Source organism: Emydura macquarii, unplaced genomic scaffold (assembly GCF_026122565.2).
Source record: "Emydura macquarii macquarii isolate MOO-44397 ecotype Brisbane River unplaced genomic scaffold, CSIRO-AGI_Emac_v2 contig_3348, whole genome shotgun sequence".
In the NCBI taxonomy this organism is placed as follows: domain Eukaryota; kingdom Metazoa; phylum Chordata; order Testudines; family Chelidae; genus Emydura; species Emydura macquarii.
The window spans coordinates 2,781,990-2,809,658 of NW_027133485.1; the positions used below are offsets into that span (position 1 = coordinate 2,781,990).

The 27,669-nt window shown below is 46.3% G+C and overlaps 2 protein-coding genes across 2 annotated transcripts; both read right to left on the minus strand.

The window, feature by feature from the left end:
• Positions 1 to 1,157: 1,157 nt before the first annotated feature.
• Positions 1,158 to 6,016, minus strand: ADPRS (ADP-ribosylserine hydrolase). Its single transcript, XM_067533956.1, has 6 exons — positions 5,795 to 6,016; positions 4,780 to 4,876; positions 3,605 to 3,812; positions 3,306 to 3,490; positions 2,218 to 2,318; positions 1,158 to 1,635 (listed from the first exon to the last, which is right to left on the minus strand). The coding sequence occupies exons 1-6, from the start codon at positions 6,009 to 6,011 to the stop codon at positions 1,343 to 1,345; spliced, it is 1,101 nt and encodes a 366-aa protein (XP_067390057.1). The 5' UTR covers positions 6,012 to 6,016; the 3' UTR covers positions 1,158 to 1,342.
• Positions 6,017 to 8,123: 2,107 nt separating this feature from the next.
• On the minus strand, positions 8,124 to 21,533 carry TEKT2 (tektin 2). Its single transcript, XM_067533727.1, has 10 exons — positions 20,803 to 21,533; positions 18,660 to 18,836; positions 15,429 to 15,554; positions 14,241 to 14,446; positions 12,974 to 13,117; positions 12,050 to 12,164; positions 10,842 to 10,949; positions 9,513 to 9,656; positions 9,092 to 9,171; positions 8,124 to 8,545 (listed from the first exon to the last, which is right to left on the minus strand). The coding sequence occupies exons 2-10, from the start codon at positions 18,813 to 18,815 to the stop codon at positions 8,332 to 8,334; spliced, it is 1,293 nt and encodes a 430-aa protein (XP_067389828.1). The 5' UTR covers positions 18,816 to 18,836; positions 20,803 to 21,533; the 3' UTR covers positions 8,124 to 8,331.
• Positions 21,534 to 27,669: the final 6,136 nt, after the last annotated feature.

Genomic DNA, 27,669 nt, shown 5'->3' on the forward strand with positions numbered 1-27,669 from the left:
GCCCAGATTTCCACATGTTTATAGGACAAGTGGTCAATGTGTATACATGGAAAATCCATTAAAGCTTCCTGCAGTAGACTGGTACTCTAGGGAAGCAAACTACAGGAAAGGTGAGGAATAAACACATTACAACCAATTTGTTCATATGTATACTTGATCTTAAACACGTGAAATTTCTGCTGACATCAGCGGGTAATAAGACCCATATTAGTAATGCATTTGGTGTAAAAAAGAGAGAATTACTTTGGACCATTCAGATTTATAAACCTTTCCATGTGGTAACTGCCTGCAAACAGGGTATTTTTATTTCTTTGTTTTTTTTATCTACTATAGACATTTCAAAGCACGTTATTTACACGATTCAGCTTGTAGACGGACTCAGATCATTTCCTCTCTGTCCTATTTGACTGGGCACGTTTTTAAACATCCCGTTGCAGAAAACTGGTTTCATATATATCCTGTACCATTTGTACCATCTCCAGGTGCGTGAGCCCTTTCTTAACAGAAGTGAATTCTCAACCGACAATGTCCTGTCCACTTTATACAATCCCAACCAGGTGCAGAGGTTTAAAGCAATTAGAGCTGAATCCTATTCCCATTGAAGACAATCAGATTTTTGTCACTGACTTCAATGAGACCGAGATTTGGGCTTTAGGTACCACTGGGTTGTATGATGTGTCTTCCCACTTTGCCAAATGCATCGGACATCAGATGAGCAGAATAGATGCAAGCATGGCACCACGCTAATCAGGCACTGGGCAGAGAGAGAAACCAGAGCAAGAGGAGCATTCTGGAAGGTCACAATCTGCTGCGTAAGGCAGTGGAAAGTTTAGGGAATCGGGCATAGGTGCAATGCAGAGAGTAAAGGAGACAAAAAATATTGCAAGATGGGTATGAAGCAACCCAAGCGCTTCCTGAAGGTTAGATTGTGAACATCTGAATGGAAGGCTGGGGAATCTGAAAGCAGATGACAGGAAGCTGGTTCCTGGATTTTGACCCCACTTGAATTTTGGACAAGTCGTACGACAGAATAACACACTGACAGAAGGAGAGGCTGCAAAACGAAGCAGAAACCTCATCAGATGTTGCCTCTGTGCTTTGGTGGGACAATAAATTCCATCGGCAAACATTCTCTGTACAAGCACCCTCTGGATAAATTGTTGCAGAAAAACAAGGTCCAAGTTTTATTTCTACCACGCAACACGTGACAGCAAGTGCCACTCTGGGGCTGGACAGATTACAGATGATTAACAACAACGTGGACCCATTTGCTATGGATCTGATCAGTGAGGCAGAGGTGGCCACTTGCTTTACCCTTGGCAGAAGACACTGCTTTTGTGGCTCAAAGTCGTTGGCAGTAGAGTTCATGCAAACTATCTGCTAGCTTCTCTGTCTCTTCAAAAGCTTCGCAACTCTGCTCCCAGCATGGGGGTACCTGCTCTTCCCCGTAATAAGCTCCTGCAATTGCTCCAGCCATGGTAGCTATGGTATCCGTGTCTCCACCTAGCGAGATACAGTAGATGATGACCCTCTGTAGGTTGTTGTAGTGATCAGGAATATCTGGGTCGGATTTCATGGAGCGCAAGAAGGAGTAAATCGCGGTGGGGACAGACTGCAGAGCAGCAATGCCATTGCCTGTTAATGAAACCAATCACATTCAGCAACAACGCAGGAGATTTACATCTTCTAACCTTCCTCAACAGAATCGCTTCCTTTAATTCACGAGCTTGTCTTACTGCTGTTTTCAAACTTTAACATGGCTGGTTCAAGCGAGGTGAAGTGTGGGTAGATGCTATGCAAACATGCTCTCTGCTGATCTCACCCCGATCAGCACACCACTACTATTCCAGTCATGGGAACACATACCCAACTATGCCAATAAACAGTCCTAGATTGTAACATCTCTGGGTTTCCAGGTGTCTAGAATGAAGATCTGATGGAGAGACTGTCATTCAAATGAGATCTTGGAAAATTAGGGATTATTATGCAAAATGTGGCTCTTGGCAAGGTAGCCTTTCATCTACCAGGCTGCCCTAGGGGAGGGAGTCACTTACTCTTTCCACAGGGTGAACATGCAGTCTTTGCAACTCATCCAATCCCCACTGGTCTGGGGAGAAAGAGGCAGAAATCCAGGAGAGAAAGTACTAACCACAGGCTCCCTAACATGGTCGTGCCCCATGGCTTCTCCTGAATACCTGTAGGAATAAAGGTGCTTACCTAACTCAAGCAATACATCTGACTTTGGAACGGTGCTAAGGTTCAAAAATTCCTTTATCTTCTTAAGACGCCTTGAAAACGGTAATTCCTCAAAACCCAGCCTGGAGACAAGACACAGAGATATAACAAATGCTCTGCTCCAATGACTTCTCTGTTCCTGCCACCAGGGAGCAATCTGCATGATTTGATCTAATACAACACAACCTACAAAGAGGTGTCCAAACAAACAGAGGTATTCCAGGGAAGGAGACTCTGAAAAAGGAATGTTTAGTGGCTATGTATATGAGGCTGCAGGAATTAATCTTCCCACATTTCCAGGTGTTTGAACCATAGCCATGTCTACTGAGATCTCCTGTACATATTAGAAGAACGAGCAAGAACCTCAAAACAAAACTGTTCTGAGAGCACATCAAACTGAAATGAGTGAATGAGGGCTTCAGAAAAGGAGAGAAAAGGACCAATCTTACCTGTCTGCAGCAAGTCAACTCTCTTCGAAAGGTCAGATATGGGAGGGGAGGAACTGAAGTCTCCCAAATTGCTTACTGAGCAGAGAAGAAAAGCTGGACTTAGCAGCATGCAGCCAGCAAAGCAAATATTCCAACTGGCTGGATGGCTTTTATGAACCACAGACACACTCTTCCACTCCATAAAGGGACTGGTTTAGACTGAGGGGAGAAGCAGAGGGAAATGGAACCTGGAGGAATTTCTCAACCTCACTCCCAGGACATCCACATCAGGACAGACAGAGATGTGCTCATGGCAGCTCAGTGTGCGGCAAGAAAGGTTCTGCAGGCTGCTTTTAGAGAGGTGAGGAGTCTGTATTTTGGAACATATGAGTTCCCCAATCACAGGAACTGCCCTAATCTAGAAAAGCCATGCAGCTAAAATCAAATCACAGCCTAATGATATGAAGGAAAATCTCACTTTCCCATGCGTGGAATAGCATCCAGAGCTGGGACAGAATGAAATCTATGAGGCATTAGGTAGGCAGCCATACAGAGTCAAGAGAAAGATACTGCTGTGAATGAGACCAAACTCCATAGGAAGGACATAATGCAACTAGTAGAGGCTCTCTGAGCCCTACTTACGCTCGTGCATCAGCCAAAGATTTATCATCTGCCTCCACATCCTCCATGTGGCCGATCAGCTGCTCCAGGAAGCTCTCCGGATTGAGCTCTCCCTGCAGGGCAAGGTGCACTGCCAGAGCCTGCAGGATGGCTCCATTATAGCCAAGTGAATTGGCGTGGGTCAACTCAGCACTGAGCTTCGCAAACTGTGGATTAAAAAAATATCATTAGGAAACCAGAGTGAAAGATAATCACCAAACCCCAACCCATCGGCAGAGATCTGGGAGCCCCGGTGCCTCGACAAGCCCCCTGCAACGCACCTTCCTCACATCCTGAACATCAGGGTAAGTCAGAGAAACGCCTGCTACCCTCATGGCGCCGCCGTTCCCGTAGGACCCTTTCCCATTAAACTGCGTTCGGGCTGGTTCAAACACGTCTCTGCACTTGGGGCTCAGAAGTTTCTTGAACACTTTAACGACCGCCATCCCATAGCCTCGATCTGGCTCCTTCTTATGTTCCTCTGCAAATCTGCCAAAGGCAAAACAGCAGCAATTACATAGGAATTAGAAAAACCATACTGGAAATGGACAGTTTCGACTTGCATTTCATCTGATACGAAAATCTTTTTTTGAAAGAAGCTTTTATAAAGTCTTATTATGAATTATTTGTATCAGAGTAACATTCAGAGACTTCAGTCAGAATCAGGGCCCCACAGTGCTAGGTGCCATACAAATATGTGCTGCAGAAAGAGAAAAATCCCTGTCCCAAAGACCTGGGTTGATGGGGATAACAGTGGTTGGACAATGTGGTTGTATAGACTATGTATCTGTGCAGATCACTGTTTCAGCTCTTGACTTTTTGATTAAGATATACTTTAAAAAATAATTGGAAACATTTGTATTGGTCACAGCTAGACAGAAATATTGTTTGTTCAAATCCAATGCAGGCAGTTGTTAAACAATTAAACGTTTGCCTTTCAGTGTTTGAAACCCAAACGCTTCAGCACTAAGGATCTGAAAGGGAAACAGACCATAAAATAAACTGACTTCACGGATTTTCATTCCCCAAAGCTCTGGGAAGTGTAAAAAAAGGAAACAGAGCATACCCAGCAATAAGTAAACCAGAAAGGAAATAACTTTGAAAAACTGCAGTGTTTTTAATAACAAAAGTAAATCAACTTGTTTGCTTACAACACAAGTGTTAAATTGACAGTGTCTCCCCTTTAGTTTCAATATCAGATTTGAGATGCCACTCTACTGACACGGAAGTCAATGAGAATCTCGGCTGGCGCGAGCCCTGCAGACGCAGGCCAAATTGCAGCACTGGGGCCACTGTTCTGTTTATTCTCTCCATACAAAGACAAGCCCACTTCAGACTAGAGTCCTGCCCCATCCTGGATTCAAGAGCACAACTCAAAGGGGCTGCTTAGCTTTCATTCACTATCGCTTGCAGATGCAACACAGATCTCCCTGTTGTGCTGACTGCAGCTCCTTACCTCCTGGCCATATCAACTTCATCGAACTCTCGCTTGGCTAACAGGGACCGCACCACACACCTAGCCATGGCTGTGTCATCTGTGTAGCAGAGCGTTTCTGAAAGAGAAGGCATGATCAGTGGCTGATCATCCAAACATCAAGAGGTCCTACTGCCCTTCTGGAATCGCAATACCATTTTGTTACTGCCAGGGGAATTCTCTGGGAATTTGGAGTTTAAAAGACTTTGCTATTTTTCCAGCCGTGTAGATCTGTTAGCAGGCCACATATGAAATTAAAACCTGTCCCTGTCTGCAGAGAAGCAATTCAGCTTCAGGAAGTACAGCGGTAGCGGGACATGCCTTCAGCAATAACACATTAGACTATCAGAGGGTGCTGTCAGTAAGAGCAACAAGACAAGTGACCTGGGATTAGTATTAACGGAGCACAGAGAGCAAGGGATCGAATTATTTCAAAGGAGTGAATCTGAAGTCGTCAGGTACCACGCCTGCCCCCGAGCCCCCCGGCCAGCACCAACCAGGGGTGGTTTTAAAGGGACATTTCCTTTTTTTTTTTTTTAATCTAAAGACAAAGAGGTGACCCCCCCCCCCCCCCATCCTCTGAAAGCCACTGACCTGGGGCAGTTTGGGCTGGGGGTTCGCTGCCCGGGAGGGACAGCATATGTGGGGCAGGGGGGTCCACGCCCCCAGGGCAGGACAGGGAGCGTGGGGAGGATGGAGGTTCGCAGCCCCAGGCAGAGCATGGGGTGGGGGATTCACCCCCCCCGGGGAGACAGGCTGGGCAGGGGGTGACGTGTGTGTGTGGGGGGGTGTTCACGCCCCCCGGGGCAGGCGGGGCAGGGTGTGCGGGGGGCAGGGGGTGACGTGTGTGTGTGGGGGGGGGGGGTTCACGCCCCCCGGGGCAGGCGGGGCAGGGTGTGCGGGGGGAGGGAAGGGGCTGGGGGTTTCACACCACCCGGGGGGGGGGTTCGGAGAGCGGGGGGGGGGACCCGGGGAGGTGAGCCCGGACCGCCCCCACCTCCGCCGCCCGCCGCTTCCTCGCCGCCGCGTCCCGTGTCCCGGCCCGGCGGCTCCAGGCCGCGCAGGTAGCGCAGCAGCTCGGGCAGCGCCACCAGCTCCCGGCCCTCGAAGGCGGCGCCCAGGCAGTCCCCGAGCAGCGCCCCGGACAGGCAGCCCCGGAACCGGGCCCGGCCCGGCGGGAGCCGGCCCAGCGCACCGCCCGCCAGCGCCGCCATCTTCCTCCGGCCGGGGGGCGGGGCCGCACCCAGCAGGGGGCGTGGCTAGGAGAGGGCGTGGCCTCCGCGGGGGGGGGGGAGAGGAGACTGAGGGGGGGGGGGGCAGGCAGGCGGGCCCCCTGCCCGCTGGTGAGCGCACAGTGCGGGTCCCGGCGCGGGATGGGCCCTGCACACGGCCGTGCAGGGTGCTGCTTTAGCAATAGGTTCTGACCCCCCACAGTCCCAGGGTCGGTCTACACTGCAGACAGACAGACAGACAGACAGACAGCAGCAGCTGGCCCGGCTCAGCTGATTTGACTCCTGTGCCTGGGGCTATAAGGCTGTAGAACTGCAACGTTGACATGGGGGCTCGGGCTGGAGCCCAGGCTCTGAGACCCAGTGAGAGGCGAAGGTCCCAGAGCCTCACTGTCTACCCTGCAAGTTTATAGCCCCATGAGCAGCTATGGGTGTTTTACTGCAGCGTGGCTAGACGCACCACAGCTCTGAAACAAGCACTAACCTTGCCCAAGCTCATACCGCCTTCAAAGGGAGTTACTGATGCTCAGCAGCTCTGGAAAGCAGGCTCCACCCACCTCCTTTTTATCCTCCCAGCCCACGAAACAATCTCTATAAACAGGATAGAACACACAACTGTGTTCCATTAGTAACAGGAGAAACACATCTGGTTGTTCTGCAAGATGGAATAGTAACCATGCTGAAAAAGACAAGGACAAGAGCCTTCGAAGGCTGAAATTCTTATTAGGTCTGAATAATACTCCACGTGTGACCCCACAGAGGAGTATTAGCTTATTCATAGTACTTGCTCCTCTTCATTATTAATGAAGTGCAGTTCTTCTCTGAAAAGTGCTCTGTACTTATTGTCATAAATTCCAACTCACATCAGGTCAGTTTGCAGCTGGGGTCAAGTGGAATAAAAATAGTAGTGATATACTTCCACGCTCCCGCCATCTGCGACACCACAATGAGATGCCACAAACAGATGATTGTGCCCAATGTCCCATTGTTCTTTTTTCTCCATACTTGGATCAGAAGTGAGGGAATTATCCCTATTGACATTTAAATTCTCATTAGGCTTCAGAGGTGACACTAGCTGCCAACTGGAGCAGTTCATACCTCTCAGAGCAGCTGTTGCAAGCTGTCTGCAGACTAAGGCAGACAACATTATGTTGGTTTATATCTGGGTCCGCGATTTACGGTTTTCTATGCTACCACAAGGACTGGAGACTGAAGCCTTGTCTACCCTGGGTTTTTAAGCCATCAATTGGCTACTGCAGTGAAAATGCCTCATATAGGCATAGTACAAGTGACAGCTTACAGCACTCTAGCTGTAGGGATATAGCACTAGGGATTTGCACAGCCACATCACTGCGGCTAAAAATCAGAGGGTGGACAGAACCTTTTTAAATGAATGCTTAGATGCTGGAGTATGACGGCCACTATGAAAAAGGACAGGCTGGTAAAGCTGCCATGAACCTGCCCACGTTGATCTCTAGTTTACAGGTATGAAGATGTTGGTTTTCCCCTAAATTCCGGTCCTGCAAACTCACCTTGAGATCTGGAAATCAAGCTGGGTTCCTTTCTACAGGACCTATTGCCGTAGCATCCGAGCATCATAAACGTATTTCATACTAGTGATGAAGACAGAGACAGACAGCAGGCCAAATCCTGATCCCAACTGCACAAACATCAGTTTAGATTGCAAACTCTCTGGGGTAGCAACTTTGTCTTCTTGGTTGTGTAGATAGGACCTAGCACATGGTAAGCACAACTGGAACACAAATAATAACTGAAGGCCATAGTGAGTATGCAACTAGCTCTTAGTTAACAAGTCTGTTGCCACAAGAGCCAGAATGGACTCCAACTCCCTCTTTTCTAGCTGTGTTAGTTCTGCAGGGCTAAGAGAAGGAGAAAAAAACTTGATTTTAAACATTAAAGTGAGAAGATCTGAGTCTATCTGCACAGGAAAGAGATCTGGAGAGGTGCCAGTGTCACACAATTCCTTTTCAGAATGCAGCCCCACACTTCAGAGGATTTAAAACACTAGAGAGCCCACATGGATTCAATCATCGTGAAATGCTTCCAACGCTGTCAGATGACAAGTGCTCTGGGGGACAGACACTTTATTGTTTATAATGCTCCTCGGAGTGCAAGAAGCCATAAACATCATGCAAGGGGACAGACAGTTATAAAACAACTTAGGGGGGAGGAGAATAACATTGATCTAACATGACAGAGATGTCAGCCTTCCTTGGTATGGAACCGAGTCACAAGGAATTTTATCTTCAGCACAGCTCCATTGGCCACTGCTGTCCCCATTGGATTAAGCCAGCTCCAGCTGCCTGCTCTTCAGGGGTGAGAGGGTCCGGTTAGTGGTTCGGTTGAAGGTGTCAACCTCTGGCACAAATTTCTCGGCAGGGACCGTGAGCTTTCTCCTGCTGTCCATGCACTTGTTGTCCAGCATCAGGGAGTTGGCTTTGTAGCTCATATCAGTTTGGATGCGGTACAAGTGTTTATAGAGCGCGTCTAGGGCATCCCTGGGAAAAGGAAAAGTTAGGGAGTCAGGGGTGCATCTGTGCCACTGATCTTATTTCCTGGGATGGCTGACAAATAACCAGCTTTCTGCTCTCTAGCAACAACAAAAATCTGCACAGCTTTTGCCTTCGCATTAAAGCTAACACACACCAGAGCTATGGTGGAAGTTCCTGACACATTGCACTGGACTGCTCAGGTCTCTGAATAGCGAGCCCACATGCTGTTGCTGGAATGCAGCACATAAGAGCTGCAGCAATGGGAATCCGACACAAATCCAAGGCAGCATTTCTACTGGCCCATTTCGTTGTCCAATTTTTTTTCTCTCGTTGATAATTTTGTGAGTAAATGTAATCAGCTCACCCCACACCAGCACAGCCAATCCTGACCTGCAGCTCCCCCTGCTGTCCAATCCTGAGCTTCACACACAGCTTGCACCCTCTTTCTGACCTGCAGTGCCCCCTGCTAGAAACATTACAAAGCCTTCTGGTACTTGTTAATATCATCATTCTTCTGTGGACGCCTAACTCCCCAACCACAAAGGAACGTACTGCGACTGTGCAAGCTTCTGCTTCAGGGCGGCGATGGTGCCTTCCAGCTGATGGACCTCATCAGTTAACCCATACTGCACCTATGAGGCAGAGACAGGGCTAGAAGGATTAGCAGGGCTGATACTGGTTTTTGCTAGTTATTATGGTTCCCCCAAATCCCCCTTCCCTTATCCCAGCTCCCCCCGTTGTCTCTATGCTTTAACTCACAGTATGGTGGATTACTTTTTTTTAATTCATCTTTTGGTCTCCATTCAGTCCACACCACACCTACATGTGTCTGATCATTTTGGAGCCGCAGAAGTGCTTTGGGTGGAGTTCAGTTCTACCTAGGGTTCCACCCTCACAGCCTCAATCCCTCATGGACAGCGGGAGTGCCAGGCTAATATCCATCCCACCCCCGAGCCTGCAGGCTCATTTGTACCTGATCCCGGCACAGCTCCATATTGGGGCGGTAAGTCCGGGTCTCCAGGCGAGTGTGTGCGAGTTTCAGATCCCACATTTTCTTCCTGAGATCTTCCTCGAGGCATCGGATGTCCTCTTCCATCTCAGCAATTTCCTCCAAGGTCTGAGGATTAACACACACACAGCACAAGACTGTCCAGTTTGGTAAGGGTGCACTCAAAGACTGGTTTGTGGTTACACTGGAAATTCCCTTGGGATCTAGACAGGGCTGTGCTCAAGAAGGCTCCTGGGGTTTTACCAGGCTGGGAATAGTTTTTAAACAAGCACTCAAGGGTTTCTGCTCAAATGGGTTAAACACAGTTTGCCCAGTTCGTGTGTACCAGGCATTACTACTTAAAAATCTGCTTTCCACCCCAACCAGGCAAGGTATGCTGCTGCTGTTTCAGGGCCACTGTGGGTGGGTTAAAAGGGTGAGAAAAAAGGACCAAAACTGGCTTCTCAGCCTGTAGATGCCACTGACCATCAATTGTGCTGTGGACCGAGAGCCACTGAATTATTTGAATGGGCTTCAGATGGGAACATTTTTCAGTCAGTGTTGAGACAGGCTGGACCCAAAGCAGTTTGCAGATCGTCCCTCTGTAATCCCTCTAATTACATCTCTGCCTTTACAGGATCAATCAGAAAAAGCAGAATTTCCCTTTGTATTTGAATAGCAAGAATAAAACCCACGGAATGGGATAAGCAGCTTAGACCTGTTTGCATGGTTATACTAGCGCCTTCACATCAACAGTACGGCCCTGTTGACCTAAGGATTGCAGAGAAGCTGTGGCTGGGATGCCTTGAGCTTGTACAGCCTATGCCCCACGGCCACACACAACAGCTGCTTGAAGTGTTTTACAAGTGCTGGTTGTACCAGGCAATCACAACACCTGAGACGAGGGCTTTAGCTTGGAACCAGCTGACCTGCCATGATTTCTCCCTGGGATGAACTGTTGTCCACACGCTTTGCAACTGCACCACATCAGCTAGTCATGCTGACACCATCCCAACGTGCAGTGCCTCTCATTGGGAAGTTGTCCAGAGGCTGTTCCTGATGACAATGCTGGGCACTGTGGGATTGCTGCCGTAGCAGTCCCACATTGCACTGGGACAGCCATGGGAGCTAGGCGTGTGCCAAGGGCTGGATGTGCCAAGATGTTTTCATCAGAAACACCTCTTGCACCGGGGTGTGCTGAACTGCAGCAAGGAAGCATTTCATGCAATCAGTGTCCCTTGCAAGAGATATGTTCTGAAGCTAGAATCTCACTCAAGGGCACTTGATAGTGAAGGGAACAAGCCAGAGATTTACATTCTTCTCCTGCCATTTCAGCTCGTCGTAGGCTTTTTCAAACTCCCGGATCCTCTTCCGCAAGGCAAACTCCGTGGCTACCCGCTGAGCTTCCAGCTCATTGTTCGTCTAGAGGAAAAACAGGTTAAAGGTTGCACGTGTTCCTCAAAGAGGTGTCTCCCTTGCACTGTTAAATCAAGGACTCTGCTCTCTCCATAACACACCTCTCACTTTCAGGGCCCTGCATGACCTCACCTGCCCATTCCTGTGCTGCGCTATGGCCTACCTGTGCTCTTTATCACCCCCAACAGTCATCAGCATTATTTATATTATCGTAACACTCAGGAGCCCCAGTCAAGTGACATACAAACACTGAGCCAAAAGACAGTCCCTGCCCTAAAGAACTCTCTGTGTGAATATAAGACAACAGACAGATGGACAGACAGACAGACGGGGGAGTACAAGGAAACAATGGGACAATAAATCTCAGCTATTGGGCTTTTCTCCATAGCTCCCACTACACCTGGAACAGCCTCCTGACAACATCCCCCATTGTTTCAACAGATCTCTATCTTCTTTTCCAAAACCACTTCTGCCCATATCCTTCCTATGCCGCTCTCCATGCCTGAGCTGTTTTGTTTCCATGTTCAGTTCTAAGCTCTTTGGGTCCAGGAACATGCCTCATGAGATCCGCAGATATCCTCGGATGTAAAGTGGATATCCGCAAATTTGTAGGGCTTTAGATATAAAGTTTGGGTCCGAATCCACCCATGATCTGCGGATATGGCTATCTGCAGATATAAAGCGGATAGCCATGGATTTCCAGCGCCCTAGAGAGCTGAGAAACATTCATGATGCCAAAGGAATAATCTAGCAAGGCACGCTTGCCTTTTTTTTTGTTTTTTTAAATCGCTATTCAGGAAAATAGCAGTCATCTGACAGCCAAAGGCAACTCCCCTCACCCTGAACCTCCTGCCCAGCAGCACCACGGCTTAGGAAAAAGGAGGCTTGGAGCTGCCAACTATTCAGATGAGTGCCTTTTGATTTGTCTTTTTCACACCTTCCCTCTCCAAACGGCAGAATCTAACCCCAAGCCTATTTCTAAGCTGTGAAGGAGGCTGCATTCACCCAGCCATCCCCACTGCGGAACACAGAGCTTAACATCGCACTGCTTCCCATCCATTAACTGCACCGGTGTCTTCTGCATCACTGACGGGCAATTCACTTACCTGGGCAATGGTGAGCGCTGTTGCTTCCCGCAGTTCAGTGGAGGCTTTCATTTCCGCCTCTGCTCGGTCCTTATTGTATTGGCTGTACTGGTCCCACTGCTGAGGCGTTGTGGAACTAGAATGCCAAGTACACACAGGATAAACTGCTTAAACTCACACTTTGGGGAATAAGCTGAGTAACTGCAAGAGAGCATGGAAGGAACCGCCCTTCTACAATTGCGCCACGGTAATCATAGCACAGCATAGCTGCATAGCACAGACCAGAGAATCCCACCCCGGGATTCCTGCACTGAGCCCAGCATCTTTTGAGATATCCAAACATTGATTTAAAGGCTCCAAGAGATGGAGAATTTACCCCACCCCGTGGGTAATCTGTTCCAATGGATCATTACCCACACTGTTAAACTAGCATGGTCTAGTGGTTACAACAAGGGACAGGGAAGCAGGACTCCTGGGTTCTCACCGCAAGTCTGTGACTGACTTGCTGGGACACTTTGGGCAACTCGCTTTGCCCTCTGTGCCTCACTTTCCTCCTCTATAAAATGGGGATGCTATTTACTTACACCACAAGGATGTTGTGAGGCTTGCGTGTGCCCACCAAGAGCTTTGAAACACTCAGATGGAGAATGCTTGAAAAGGATCAATGGTGACTGGTAACGACAGTCACGGGGAGTATGGAGAACGGCCAGGCTTCTTCCCTGAAATACTGCATCTGATATTGCTCACTGCTAGCAACAGAGCCAGAAAAACAGCCCTGATGCCAGCTCCTGGCGCGCTAAACTCTAGGCCAGGCTCTCTGCTAGTTGATCCAGTCATATCCACAAACCTCGATTAACGATAGAAAGAGTCCCCAGTCTTTCCAGCATCAGCATGAAGGTTAAAGCAGCATGGGTTTGACCACCAAGGGGAGAATTTTTCCCTTACCCGATAGGGACCCGGGTTGGATTGACCTTGAACGAGATGTTGGGAGAGTTGACGTTGAGGGAGGTACAGACCCGGTCGATCTCCAGTGCTTCCATTTTTCCCCGGTGATCAAAGTTCAGCTGCTGACGTGCCTCCTGCAATAGGCTGCAAGAGGAAGGGGTAGGATAAGCTGCCTTTGTGGCTGTTTGCAGGCTGAAAAAGGTGTTAGTGGAACAGTCAGAGAAAACCTCTCTCCTTGACAGAGAGCACAGAGGGCAGGGGTGGCCAAACTGTGGCCTGTGAGCCGCATGTGACTCTTTTACAGTTATAGTCATTCTCCACCGACCAGACTGGGGTGGGGAGCTCGGAGCTTCTGCCCTGCGCACAGCAGGGTGGTGGGGCGAGAGGATTCTGCCCAGCAGAGAAGGGAGGGATCGGGGGGATGAGTGAGTTTGGTCACCCCTGATATAGTGTATCTGCTGGCTCAGGCAAGGGCTGCCAGGCTGATTCGCTCAGAGAGGACACAGCTACTTGTCCATCGGAGGTTACACAGACAGTGCTATGCAAGTCAGACCAGCCGCCCGACTGGCCTACAGTCAGTTCATTTTCAAAGCTTTCTTTGTGACCAGGAGGGCTAGAGACTCGATTGGAGGTTTTTTGTTTTTTTTTTTAAATACATGATGAGATTCCACAGCACCAGGCTGGCCCAGTTTGGCCTCCCCTGTGGCCAATGTTACTTTGGGGCTCAGTTGTAGCTGCTCCTTGAACCAACTGCCTGCGTGTTACTGGGGTGCGGTGACTTGTCAGGCCGTGCCCAGAAGGACCTAGAACCCAGAAGGCTGAGTATGTCAGGGTAATGTTTTGAAAGAGGCTTGTGATTTGGGGCATGAGATGCCTTGGAGGGGCCTGGATTTTGAGGAGGTGCTGAGCCCCCTCCCTTTGAGAACCAGGTCCCTTCCAGGTGTCTCAAGTTGGGACCCCAAAACCACTAGTCGAAAGTCTAGGCCTACCCTTTAGCTGTCACACATGCTCCCTCCCCTTCACCTGTTTAACAAAAGCCATTATTGCAGCAGCACTTCCAACATTCATTCTTAATGGGCCCACTCCGGCCAGGGACGCTATCACGTACCCCCTTGAGACACTGACAACGTTTAACGCAGCCTACGCTGCCGTGCCAGCAGGGGCCTGGCTGCAGAGCACTCTCTCTGCACAGGGCTCTGCCCGTCCGGCGTCGGAGCAGAGTAACCGACGTGGGGCGAGCCACACCGAGCTCTGCGGCTGGACTCACCAGAGCTGCTCGAAGGCCTCGCTCACTTTCTGCTGCAGATCTCTCTTGGCTCCATCGATCACCTCCACCTCCTTGTGCAGCTCTTCCTCTACGGGGTCCTTTACCATGTCAATGGCCCGGCGGCTCTCCCGAAGCGTCAAGCACTCGATCGCCACGTCCAAGGGCAAGTTCTTGGCCTGCAGTGCACGTTCCGCTGCCTCCTTCATCTGGTGGGTAGAAGCCAGTTCAGATTAGGGATGCGGTCTCTTCTTTGGGGGAATGCATACATCTGTTCTTCAGTGCTGGCCTCACTCTAGCCACCTGTGGAAGTAGCTTTTAACCTGGTCTCAAGTGGCTCACTGCTGCTGTCTCCTGGGTGGAATGTGCTCAAGTTGGCTGCCTCTGTCTCTAATACAGCTAGCAGCTAAACACGTTTGCATGGGATTTTTGGAGCAAAAGCACAAGAGAGGCCTCTTCCCAGAGGCCACCATAAAGTCCAATAGGACCAGAAATGCTTTCCCATTCCTGGGTCACCACAGCCCTGGCATTATACCTTTCAATGAGGATCTCAGAGCACTTGGCAAAAATTCTGTCCCACGTTGAGGGACCTCGAACCCCATCTTGCAAACGGGAAAACACAGGAACAAGAAAATGTGTGACTTGCCTGGGGTTCCACAGCGAGTCAGTGGCAACGCACAGGAGAAACACACACAATAGATTCATTTATTCTTTATTAAACCTGGGCCCAGTAGAGAGACAAACTCCTAATTCTAACTGGAAAAAGGATGCAGACTTTTTAATTTAAAAGAGATGTCATATAAAGACAGCTTTAATTTTTCCTGCCTAAAATTGTTGAGTTTTGAATAAATGTTTTTAAAAACCCTCTTACTATTCCCTAAGTTCTTTTATTTTAGTGTTTAATGTATTGCTCTCTTCCTCCCCAGGTCTTTAAAATAAAAGAGGACACACTACATGAAACACACAGCACTTTGCAATGCCTCACTTCAGACGGGAACTGAAGCTAGTGGGTTTGTTTTCCTGCAAGCAAATTAAGGCCCTAATCCTGCACTGAGCTTAGTGCACTGGTGCTAAGCCCCACACAGGAGTCTGTCCATACACAGCTCATGAAAGAACCAGGGTCACAGTTGTTTAAAGTCATACGTATTAAGAGCATATGTTGAGTTTAAGCCATCTGTCTTCCCAACGTACTTTGGCTAAGGCATCAGTTTCAGTGTCTGTGTCTGTGAGGCATTTGTCCAAGGTCTCCTTCCATCTGTTCACACTGTCAATACGTTCAGCAAGTCGTGTTCTGTTGTCATGCTCATCCCATTGTGTCTGGAATTAGAAGAGACACCATTTCCATTAATTTGTGTAGTTGGAATTGAGAAGATTGAGGCTGCATTTCACCATGCTGGGAAAGGGCCTGCTTATGCATTGCCTTGCACTTTTACCAGTGCAAACTGCTGCCATTTGTTCTGGCAGTACGGTATATTACACCCACTTGGCACTACTGTAAACAGCTACACAAAGAACAAGCCACCAGAGTATCATACCCAGAGTCTTCATGATAACATTTGCACACCTACAAATCACTGGGCATGTATGATTTCACCTCCTATAAACGGTCGTTTATTAATTGTGCCATGGGCTTCTCTAGAAGCAAGACTATACTGGTCTCCCAGAAGCAACAACTGCAATGGGGGATACAAGACAGGAACTCTATGAACTAATCTAAGGGACTGCAAGAATTCACACAAAGGCCTTGAAGCACTAGATGAAGATAAATAGCATATCATGGGGATGTTGCAAATATATTTTAAAATAGAAGATTAACTGCCATTTGCATCTCTAACCCACATGTTTATACTTTGATTTTTTATAAGTCCAAAGATAGGGAGAGAGGCAATGGGGAGGGGACATGAGCAGGGAAGGGCAACTTAGAAGAGCCCAGGGTGTGGCAGTTATTAGACATAAGTAGTAGCTTTTTCTGAAGCTGTGCAGAGCGAGAGTTTCCATTGGGGCAAGCAGTCTTCCAGGTTCCACATATTCTCACAGCTCTGCTAACCAGAGCTCAGAGGGAAAAGGTTACAAACAGGGGAGTTGGAGACAGCTCCGTGGACTCAGCAGCTGATCAGTGCAGGATGAATTGTAGAATCACAGAATCGTAGGACTGGAAGGGACCTCCAAGATTTTCTAGTCAAGTCCCCTGCATTCCAGGCAGGACTAAGTATTATCTAATATTTGTTCAACCTGCTCTTGAAAACCTCCAATGACAGAGATTCCACAAGATCCCTAGTTTATTCAAGTGCTTAACCACCCTGACAGTTAGGAAGTTTTTCCTAATGTCGAACCTAAACAAAGAGCTGCCTCTGTTGTGAAGGCTGCATCCCAGTAAATGTATCACTTGGGATATGGGCTGCAATTCCAAATCTGGATAGAAAGGAGGAGACAGCTGGCTATTGGCTTGGGAACTGCAATTGCTGCTGAATCCACAGAGCTGTCTCCAACCTCCTATGAAAGGGCACATGCTCCACCAAACCTCACACTGAAATATATGTAATAGCTGCAAAACGGGGAAATCTGTCTAAAGAACACGTACGAGTTTACTGGTTAATAGCTTTGGTCTAAAAGTTATTCCTAAATTATTCCACACGTACTATTTACAATCAGGGGCTGAGTGTGTACAAAATGTTTGTTTTGTTTACTAAGAAACGGTCTCTCTTTGAAGCTGGCTGGGAACTGTTAACACCTATGTTCAGGGATATGCATATTATAGCTCCGAGGTTTAATGCAGTGTAATACCTCTGGCAGGGGGAAGACCACTTGCCTGTGCTTCAGCAGAGACAAGAGCTGAAGTGCAGGGAAAGGAGAGTAACAGTTATCTTACTATCTCAGCACCTCCCAGCCCTTGCCTATTACACATTTACTGCTCTCTATAAATCACCACCAGCGTCCCTTATCTTGCCTTATCAGATTGTGCCTTAAATTCCGGCTGTGAGTTTCCACCTTGTAACAGGTGGGCCAATCACTGTCAATTAGTTGGGTGGTTTTCATTATGTAGATTCCTGCCCAGCGGGAACTGGACTAAGCCATAACACGGCTCACTGGCCTAGCAATGTGATTCTCACATATGGTGCCAGGGGGTCTCCAGTCCAAATCCCATGGAAGGCCCAGCAGCAATGCGAAGATTCAGAGTAAGGCCTGAAGGACTCACTGTGATAATTTAGGCTGAACTCCTGCCCCACACCGGCCAAAGAACGTCTCCTAATCATTTCTGCATCAAGCCTATAACTTCTGTTTGAGCCGCAGAATATCTTTTAGAAAGACACCCAGACTTATAGACTCAGATTCCAAGGTCAGAAGGGACCACTGAGATCATCCACTTTGACCTCCTGTATAACACAGGCCATAGAAAGTCTCCAAAATAATTCATTTTGAACTAGAGTGTACTTTTTTTAAAAAATCCAATCTTGATTTAAAAATTGCCAGTGACAGAGAATCAACCACGGCCCTTGATAAATTCTTCCAAGGATTAATTTCCCTCACTGTTAAAAATGCACACCTTATTTCCAGTCTAAATTTGTCTAGCTTCAACTTCCAGCCATTGAATCTTTCCAGTCCGAAGGGCCCATCAGCAAATATTTGTTCCCCAGGAACAAACTTGCAAGATTGAAAGTTATGGAGGACCCACCACCTCCATAGACAAGTTGTTCCAATCGTTAGTGCTGGAGATCAGACGAAATGATTGGGAAGGTCCTTTTCGGCTTAAAAAAACTGAATAAATAAGCTACTAGATATGAGAAAACAAATCACAGCCAATAACTTTGTCAGCAAAGCGAGACTGAGATTTTTCTCAGATTCATTCATTCAAAACTTGACAATTTCACACAAATTTTGTTTGCTTGGCATCTTGCTATTCAAATTCCAAAACCTAAGCTCTGTTACCCAGCTGTGATTGGTCAAAGGTCAGATGGCACGGTTTCTGTCCCATGACTGGATGAAAGTAGCTGTTCTAATCAGATCTCTGATATGAATGTGCACAGAAGTGAATTAAAAAACTTTCCAGGAGCATTCAGTCCAGTTTTGCTGGTAAAATTCAATCTGACAATACGTTTACAAAAGGTGAACACAGAACAGGTGACAGCATGACAAAATCAAAATTAGTTTATAAGTTAGAACTAATTTTATTGGAAGATTCTTTTTTCACCCCCAGCATTCACCTGGCTTTGCAAATTTCACACTAAACAAGCACTTCCAAACAATCCTCCATCACTACTGACACAGGGTCTGCCTCAGGGATCTGAAGGTTGGAAAGGGACAAACTTCCCTTCCTAATCCACTCAGCCAGCCAGACCTTTAACACCCCCATCCCCCCCTGCAAAAAAAGAACCACCAAAAAACCCACCTGTTTTAACATACAAAAAGCAGAGCAAAGCCCACCTGGTTGTTGGTTTCATTACGGAGAGTCCTGGCTTCCTGCCTGATCTGATGGGAAGCAGAACGCTGCCGCTCAGCATTTGTAGAGATGAGGTTAGCATTGGTGTGCCAATCCGGTACCGTAAATCTCTGTCCTGGCTTCACACTCAGAGTGGCCATCTCAGCAAAATCAGCTGCTCGCTACAGCAAAGATATAGAAGAACAAGCAATAGCCTGGCTGCCCTGGACACTACAGCCACCCCCGAATGCCCCTAGAGCTTGGAAAGCACAAAAAAGGACAGTACAAGCTTCCCAACCACAGCCATCCCCTCTTGACAACGTGCCTTCTTGGGACTATCCTGGGCCTGTTCCCCCTTGGCCTCCCTGGCTCAACAGACAAACTCCCCCAGCTGCTGATCTTGGGACAAGGTGAGCCTCAGCAGTGACTTTCCCTATGATATTTAACATGCCCAGGCAGGTGACGGTACGTGTCTCTCTGAATCTCCCTCAGAAGGTAATTTAATGAAGTCTGTTCCACTCATGCTTCACCAAACTGAGGGCGGCTTTGCAGAAAGACCTGGGGCTGCACCTGCTTTGTAGAAGCAGAGCAGGATGGTCATCACCCTCTGCAATCCAGAGGGGCAGCCCTGCAGAAAGTACGGATCTGTGGAGATGATGGTCAGTCTGGATGGGAACAGGGCCTGCAGAGACTCTGGGAACCCAAGAACAGGGCAGCCTCTCCAGAGGTAGATGGAGGGGGGACTGGAGGCAGTAACTCATTAAAGATTATGGGGACCGTATGGTTTAGAGACCACAGTCGAATCCTGCGGCTTGTTCATCTAACTCCAATGGGGCTTCTTGCGCAAGTACGAAAAGCAAGGTTTATAATGACAGCACCTTGTGTGCAGAAGACTGGTGCTGTTCCTGGGGAAGGAAGAAGCCACACACAGGCCTCAGAGCTGCAGGGCAGTTTGGAGGGGGTCAAATTACATGGAGCAAATTGCAACAAAAACCACAGAGAAAGGCAGGAGGAAGTGGAGGCTGAGAGGTTAATGCTAGAGCCAAGCCACACACAAAGAAGGGAGGGGGAATCTCTCTCTCTCACCCCTCTGTTGTTAACCAAGGCACAAACCTGCACAGCTAAAGTACAAGCCCTGAAATGTCTCAGCCACTGCACAAAGCCAGCTCCTGAATCCGCCCCCGCCCCCCAGGAAAGCCATCATACCTGGCTCCTCATGCTAAATCAAGTCAGGGCAACTTACCACCTTCCTTCCGTGACTCTGGCTTTTCCCTCTCCCAGGGCTAACTGCTTTTGTATTAGTGGTTGCTAAGCACGCTCTGGAGGGTTGCCAGGCAACCATGCTCACCAGAAGCCAATCAGAGGCCTTTTCTCTTTGTTTACAGGGAAGGGGAGCCATAGCAACGGGGGATGTGAGGAGAGAAGGCCTCAATGCTTTAGGCCCAATGCTGTCTGGCAGCTGGGATTGTGAGAGAAAGGGGATGGTGGGACCTGGTGCAACTCAGAGGGTCTGGGTGGGATTGGAGGGAGAGAGTACAGCAAGGGGCTTGGGGCATGGCCGACATCTGAGAAAGTACGTAACACTGACACTCAGGCGCACTCAGGAAAGCTCCCTCCTGGCTCAGAGAAAATCCTTACAAAATATCAAAGTGACTATTTGTGGTGGGGAAGAACTAAGATTACTCCATTTGGACAGCAGTTCCTGGGTCCCAATTTTAAATCATACGAAGAGATATGTAATAATATAAAGATCCCATATTTTCAACATTTACACGTCAAACATTTTGTGAAATCTGGATACAAAAGACACCTCTATCTAGACCTTTAACCACATTTGAGGAGTTGACCCATGAGCCAGCTAGAAGAAAAAGTTTAATTTCTAAGACGTACACAATTTTGATTGAAAAAGATGTTAGGAAAACAACCCAGATGAAAAGATGTGAGAGGGATTTGGGCAAAGAAACTGATCTGGATGAATGGGTCTCTGTATGGGAAAGGGGATATACATCTTCAATTTGTGTAGCTCAAAAGAACAAAATGATAAATCACTGTGTAAATGGCATTTGACTCCAGTTAAGATTCATCCTATTTTTGCTATGAAGGAGGTGCTGTGGTGGAGGGGTTGCAGGGAAAAGGGAACATACTTACACACGTGGTGACTGTGTCCTTGAATTAGATGTTTTGGGCAGGACATTCATCCTATGACAAAATGCCAGCTTCCTGGCAATCCCTTGACCTGCTTCCTTAATGTTCCAATGAAGGATCTACATTTTAAACAGAATGATGAGTTAATTTATTTTTTATTATTAGCAGCAAGACCTTGAATTGGACATTACTGGCAAAGTGACTTCTCCTATGGAACTGTAGTATAGTAAAACATGGACAAGTCCTTCTAATGGAAGAGCTTTCACACCAAGAACGTGCACAAGAGAAGCACCAAATGAGGCTAGGTATTTAGAAATTTGTTCACCCTTTTGGTCATCCTGAAAGGACGATGGCTCCCTGGCCAGCCAGAATCTTTAGCCCAGTTCTTTGAATATTCACCTAAATAAGTAATAAGTGACGTACAACAATGAAGTTTTCGCGACGTTTTATTGTAACTTTGCCTTTAAAAAAGTTAAGAAACCCATGGTCTTACTTTTGAAAGCTGTCCCTACGGTCCTGGGCCGTACTGGGTGTGGGTGTAGTGGACACCGCGGCTACCTATCCAGTACCTGCTCAACAGATGGAGAAGATCATACTCAGGGTGGCTTATCTGGCTCCCATGCACCAGCACTCTTAACACAAAACATTGAATTAAAATCAACACAGATTCGGCAGGGGAGGGAGTTGAATTTTTGGCTTGATGGAAGCAGGCATTTCTGTAAAGTTTCCCACTTTTTGACGTAAAGGGCTGTGTGCTTATGTGTGGTGAGAGCAGCTATTGACAGAAGCTGCTAACAGAGCTTGTTTTCTCATCTGCACGTTTATCATTAATTCACTAAATAATTGGAGTGGTTGAAGTTACTTAACAGGCCAGCATAAGATTCTAGGCAACATGTCCACGCTAGAAGGGGTTTGGTTTAAGTATAAGATATCAGGGTGTGTGCCTCCCACCAGCAGCTGCAGGTAATGAAGAAACTTCTATGGGCTGCTTATTGCATGATCATCACTTACACAGTTTCTAGTAGCTTGCCACTGTCAGATTCAGGATGCTGAACTAGATGGAGGCCTTGTCTGATCCGGTATGGAGATGCCTATGTTCGATTTAAAAAGGCATAAACCTCTCCAGAGGTGTAACAGGAAGGCTAAGAACAGTTCTACAAACCATTGGCCTGGTCTAAAACTTCTTCCTGCACAGTTTGGTTGGTCAGGGGTGTGAAAAAAACCACACCTCGTGTGCCAACTCCCCCATTCCCATGTAGCTGCAGCTACGCTGATAGAAAAGGGCTTGTGCCTGCATATCTAACACTGGTGGTGGAGGTGGTATTCCCATACCAGCAGAACTCCTGTTAGTGCATGCTACTTCTACGCTAGGGGGTTGTATCAGCACAGCTATGCTGGTGTAGGCTCTGTAGTGTAGACATACCCAAAGGCTATGCACTACAAGCAGTACACTGCCGGAGCGCTGCAGTGTAGGCACTTGCTATACTGAGGGAAGGGATTTTCCATTGCTGTAGTAAATCCACACCTTCAGGAGATGGTAGCTAGGTCAATGGACTAATTCTCCTCTCAACCTAGTGGTGTCTATACCAGGGTTTAGGCTGGCTTAACTACCTCTGGCGATGTAGCTAGTTCAACTTAAGTCTTAGGTGCAGAGTAGGCCTTAGTCTCTTCTCTGTGTAGATGTGAGACTACCGGGTTCTGAGCTTCAGTGAATGGTGGAGCAAAAAGGAGTGTTTGTAAGATCTTTAGGGTAGGGACCAGTTTTTTGTTTTGTGTTTGTACAGCCCCCAGCACTATGGGGTCCTGCTTCATGCCTGGGGCTCCTATGTACTACAGCAATACAAATAAGTAACTCTTCTCCTTAAGCCCTCCTGCAGCAAGGATGTTTTCATGGTGTCGCTGGGGAGTTATGAGGAAGGCCATGGCTGCACTATCTGCCTGTCACTGCACATCGGAGACCAGACATGTAGTTGGGATAAGATGAAAAGGAAAAGCAGCATTTTCATCTCTCCCTGTGTTCGGCCTATCCAGAGAGTGCTGCTGACAGCATCTTCCCCTCCCCTTGTTCCAACCACCTTTCTTCCCTGAATCTCTGCACTCAAGGTCCCCTCTTCTTCCATACAAAGTTCAATATTTCCCCTCCTCTTCAAAGCATTTCCCAGCTCTGCTCCTGCTCACCTCTTCCCTCAGAAACTTCTAAACCTCCCCCCCCCCCCACTCCAGATGCTCCACCCATTTCTCTTCTCACTCCACTCCCTTTGCCTGAACCCATTTCAGATGCTGTGCTGCCTTCCATACCACCACACCCTATCTCCTTTCTGAACACGTCTAGAAAGACCTCCTTGTTCTAAAAGGTACCAGTAATTACACTAACAGCCACTTCATTCCTTTAGGTTCTTCACAGCAGGGATTTTGCATAGCACGTGTGGATAGGCTCGAAATCAGGATCAGGGATCCATTGTGCTAGGTGCTGTACAAAGACATGGTCCCCGTGGCAAGGGGCTCCTTGCAAGAAAAGAAGTGTTAATCCAATTTGAAAAAAGTGGCAGCACTGAAAACTGAACATTTATTCCAATTCTTTTATCTATTACAATATTGAGGACTCTTAAAATTGAAAACACAGGTCATTTATTCAATGCTAGGATTCCTCCCAACCTTCTTCCCCTTCTTCTAATACCCTCCCCCCACCAGTGATATTGGTCATGTAAAATCTGCTTTTTACATTCTGTAATTCAGCATCTACATGTTTCCTAACATGTTGGAGGACTGGACAAAATAAGCCGAGTTATGGACACAACAGTGAAGTTTGGAGCAAAGCTTTTTTATTGCAGTTATCAGTGAAAGTTACACTCCAAACTGAAGCAAAGCGACACTAAAACCAATAAAAATTTTTAAAAAGGTAAAAACAAACACAACATGGAGACCTTCCAGTATAGCGAATGGCAGAAAGAGAGGAGTGGAATCTGTCATAGAAAACTTTGATGACAGTTTTGGCTCAGAGTCCCATGACTAAATTTCACAATGCAAGTATTGTGAGTGACAGAACGTTAAACAAAACCGAAACCGTCTCCTTTTAATCTCAACCACAGACATAATACATTTTTGCAAAAAACAGTGATTTAACTGAAGGTACAACATTCACCACTGAAAATCTGCACACTCGCATTTTACTTTCAGAACCTTGCTAGCTTTCTGTTCACTTCTGCCTATTCTGAGCCTTCAAGCTGACACCATCATACAAAACTGGGTATTCAGCACATGCATAAAAAGTGTCAAAAAATCTGATACCCTCGCCACATCCCCAGACCATTTTATTAGTTTGCAGAGAAATGAAGTAGATTGCCAATTAATGTGCATTTCAATTTAATATACAATTAAGGATGTTTTTTATTCCAGCTATTTTTCATTGAACAGCACTAAATAAAAAGTTAGAGAAGTCTGAAAGTAAAATCACATTCTCTCTGACAATGATTTGGCAGTCATGTTTGGTATTTCCCTCAAGATATCATCTGGTTCTATGTTCGTACAGATTCAGACCTACATTGCAACCCCCATTCATTTTCGCAGACATTGTTTTGGGGAAAAAAACCTAAAATAATGCAAGTATTTAAAAAAAGGTTAAAAATCCATTACATGAATTTCAAAACAAATTTAGTCTTCAAATGATTACGGTGGGTTTACAATATTCTCAACTTGATCTTATCTTTTTAAAGTCAACAGAAAGATCTGATGACTTTATGTATATTATATACTATTCCAGAGAGATTACAGGTGGCTAGCAGAGGGAAGTAAGACTGGGACAGAAGTTATGTCATGATATTTTGCTGTGCTGGAAAGAAAGCAAAAGTTGCGATAGGTAGAAAATTTTGGCAAGAATAGTTTGTTTGGAAAAAGGGGGGAGGGGGACACTGCTTCTGGTTAGCATTATATTTTAACACATACCGACACACAGCAACTCCCGCCCACATCCACAATACAAATAGGCACACACGGTCAAGATGGTTAAAAAGTAAAAATAAAAAAAAGCTTTTACCAATGCATTTGTCATCCGCCTACCATCTATTTGTGCAGTGTTTCAAGTCACAGCTCTGTTTTATTCTTGAGATAAACCCCTTTTTCTTTTAAAAAATAGGCATTGTCTTCATGTTTAGAACACATTCTATTTCTTGCATAAAGCAAGGGTAGCACCAAATCAGAAGGGATCAGGTAACAGCATATCAGAAAGAGGAAGAGTGTGTGTGTGTGACACATAAATGTATAAGGTAATTCCAAACCACTGGAATGACGTTAAAAAAAACAAAAAACTTTATTCCAAAAAGGAATTCCAATGAACACAAATACTCTAAGTACACAGAATTATAGACATGTAACATTTATATATACACACCACAGCTTCCAGCAGCCTTATACCTAAATATGTGCTGATTACTAATAATCTTCAAGGTGCACTCTATGCCACATGAGTTGCCATTATCTGAAGACATGTAAGTAGCCATAATGGCCCATACTGAAGAGACATTTGTCTACACTTGAAGCTGGGGGGAGGGGTGTCATTCCCAGCTTGAGTAGACATACTCATGCTAGCTGTAATTGAACTAGCATGCTAAAAATAGTACGCGCCCCTGGGGTCCAGACAGGTTTGTAGTCTGGGCAACTAGCCCGCACCGCTACCCGTACTAGTGCTGCTACACTATTATTTTTAGCACACTAGCTCAGTGACAGCTAGCACAAGGACGTCACCTCCAGCTGAGAATCACATCCCCAGCTCCAAGTATAGACATAGACTACATATTACAGTGAAACGTTTAAAGTAATGTCTGCTAGACAATGCTCATAGCTAAGTCAACCCTCCCCGCCACCCCACCGGCAGCCCTGTGGTACTGAGCAGTCAACACTTTCCCACCCAGAATGCCAATGCTACTTATCCATTAGCAGTCTACTCTGGAAAGCCTAACTGTTCACACCAGGGGAAACAAGAATATAACTGTCAAATGAATCTATACCCTGTGAGCCCAATACTTATTTTATCACCTGACCTGTGAAACAAGACAGCCAAATTATTGTACGTCAGTGCTGCTAATCATATGGGAGAACCCTGCTAAGTGAATGCCAGCTACAAAAGATTGTTTTTTAATCAGGAAAGTGACTACACCCAGAGGCTATACATTTAAAATCATTGCTGTCTGTGGAAATGAGTTGAAATGTAACATTCTAAGAAACAGCATTTATCTGCAGGTAAACAACATTTAATAAAGCCGAGCCAATGCTGCAAAGTTTCACTTGTGGACATGATACTCTTTCCTCATCAACACAAACTGTGTCCAAAATATAGTGAAACCTACAGCCAGGCTGGAAAGGGTTATATCAGGGTCCACAAAACAGAACAGCCCAAGGAAGCCAACATTCAGCGAAGTTACCTGACATCAAAGGCTAAAATGGCTTCTTTCTAATAGCCCTCCGAGCCCTTAATGTAAAGTTACATATTGAAAGATTATTTGTCCGGCACAGCAGTACCAACCTTTCCATGTTGTTAATTTACCATGTGGTTCAACAGAATTCCAAAAAGCTTCTTCAAATCCAGCATTATGCACCTATCCTTAGGCTGATATTCCTAAGTGAACATTGCCTTGCACAACCTGGATTTTCGATTGTAAAAAACTGGGTGTTTGAACAGATTTTTTTTTTTTTTTGAGATACTTCCACAGTTGGGCAAATTTAGACAAAAAGCAAGTTTACTGGCCAATAATTCTATATTTTAATTGCTATTTTTGCAAATCTGTATTTACATCAACGTTTCCTCTTTACAGAGCACATTGCTCTAGTCCAGGGCACCAACCCTAAAGGAGGCAGATGGGAGAAATCTTAAACAAGATACAGGATTGATAAATGGAGAGGAAAATTTATAAAAGATACGTGGATTTAGGCGTATTAATAATTTAGTGTTTCTATAGCATTATTCATCTTCAAAACACCTAATACTTAGTCCTCACAAAACAGTGTGAGGTATTATCCACATTTTACAGATGGTGAAACTGAGGCAGAGTGATTAACCCAGAGTTACAGAGGGAGTCTGTGTCACAGCAAGAATTCATGCCATCGTCTGAAACCTGTTTAAGTATGGTCTATCTGAAACTTTCCCTCCCCATTCTGAAAATCCACCTTCACAGCAGCTTCAACTCTAAAAACTAGCATTCATGACTCAATGGTGAAACAGGTAACTGCTTTTGCACAGCATATAGTACATATAGATCTGCTCCATATTAGTACCTTGGTATTGAAGAGAAGGTACTTTTCCTCTCATATCACTTTGCTAAGACCTTTCACACCCAAGACATTACAAAACTCTTTACACAGAACAACCCCACCTCAGCTGCTTGCAACATTTTTGCGGAGATAACTGTGACATTAAATTTTCATTACAAAGCTTCTGCTTAAATCAGGCCAGTTTGTTGCTCTCCTACATTCATTATACCACATTCTTAAATGTCCTCATAGTTGCCAAGGAAAAAAAAGAGCCAGGCTCTTAAAAAAAAAAAAAAATCAGAGTGTACGAATGGTGCAGACACCACTGGACAATGACATTCACTTAAAGGTAGGTCAGACTATTCTGAATAGGCAGAGAAAGGGAGACTAATATCTATGTTAAATTTTGTAGAAAAAACGGCTAATCTATCACTGAACTATGCATGTTTGATAACATTACTCCTTAAAAACCAGCTCAAGAAGGTACCTGAAACAAGCTCTATAAATTCATGTGTAATTTCATTCAGAGCACAAATTCCTTAATAAAAAAGTGTCATGAATATTTTAAAATATTAGCATTCTAACAGTGGCTAAAGAAAATGAAAGAAGGATCTCAGTTTTTTAAGT

Bases quoted from the DNA above. Each gene is read 5' to 3' on its own strand.
- ADPRS (XM_067533956.1), bottom strand. From the start codon at position 6,011: ATGGCGGCGCTGGCGGGCGGTGCGCTGGGCCGGCTCCCGCCGGGCCGG. The intron at 2,319-3,305 runs GTAAGTAGGGCT...TCTTGTCTCCAG, and splicing joins TCTTTGGCTGATGCACGAGC to GCTGGGTTTTGAGGAATTAC. The intron at 1,636-2,217 runs GTAAGCACCTTT...TTTCATTAACAG, and splicing joins AGATGTATTGCTTGAGTTAG to GCAATGGCATTGCTGCTCTG.
- TEKT2 (XM_067533727.1), bottom strand. From the start codon at position 18,815: ATGGCCACTCTGAGTGTGAAGCCAGGACAGAGATTTACGGTACCGGAT. The intron at 12,165-12,973 runs GTAAGGGAAAAA...TTGGCATTCTAG, and splicing joins CCAACCCGGGTCCCTATCGG to TTCCACAACGCCTCAGCAGT. The intron at 9,657-10,841 runs GTAAATCTCTGG...GTTAATCCTCAG, and splicing joins TGAAATGGCAGGAGAAGAAT to ACCTTGGAGGAAATTGCTGA.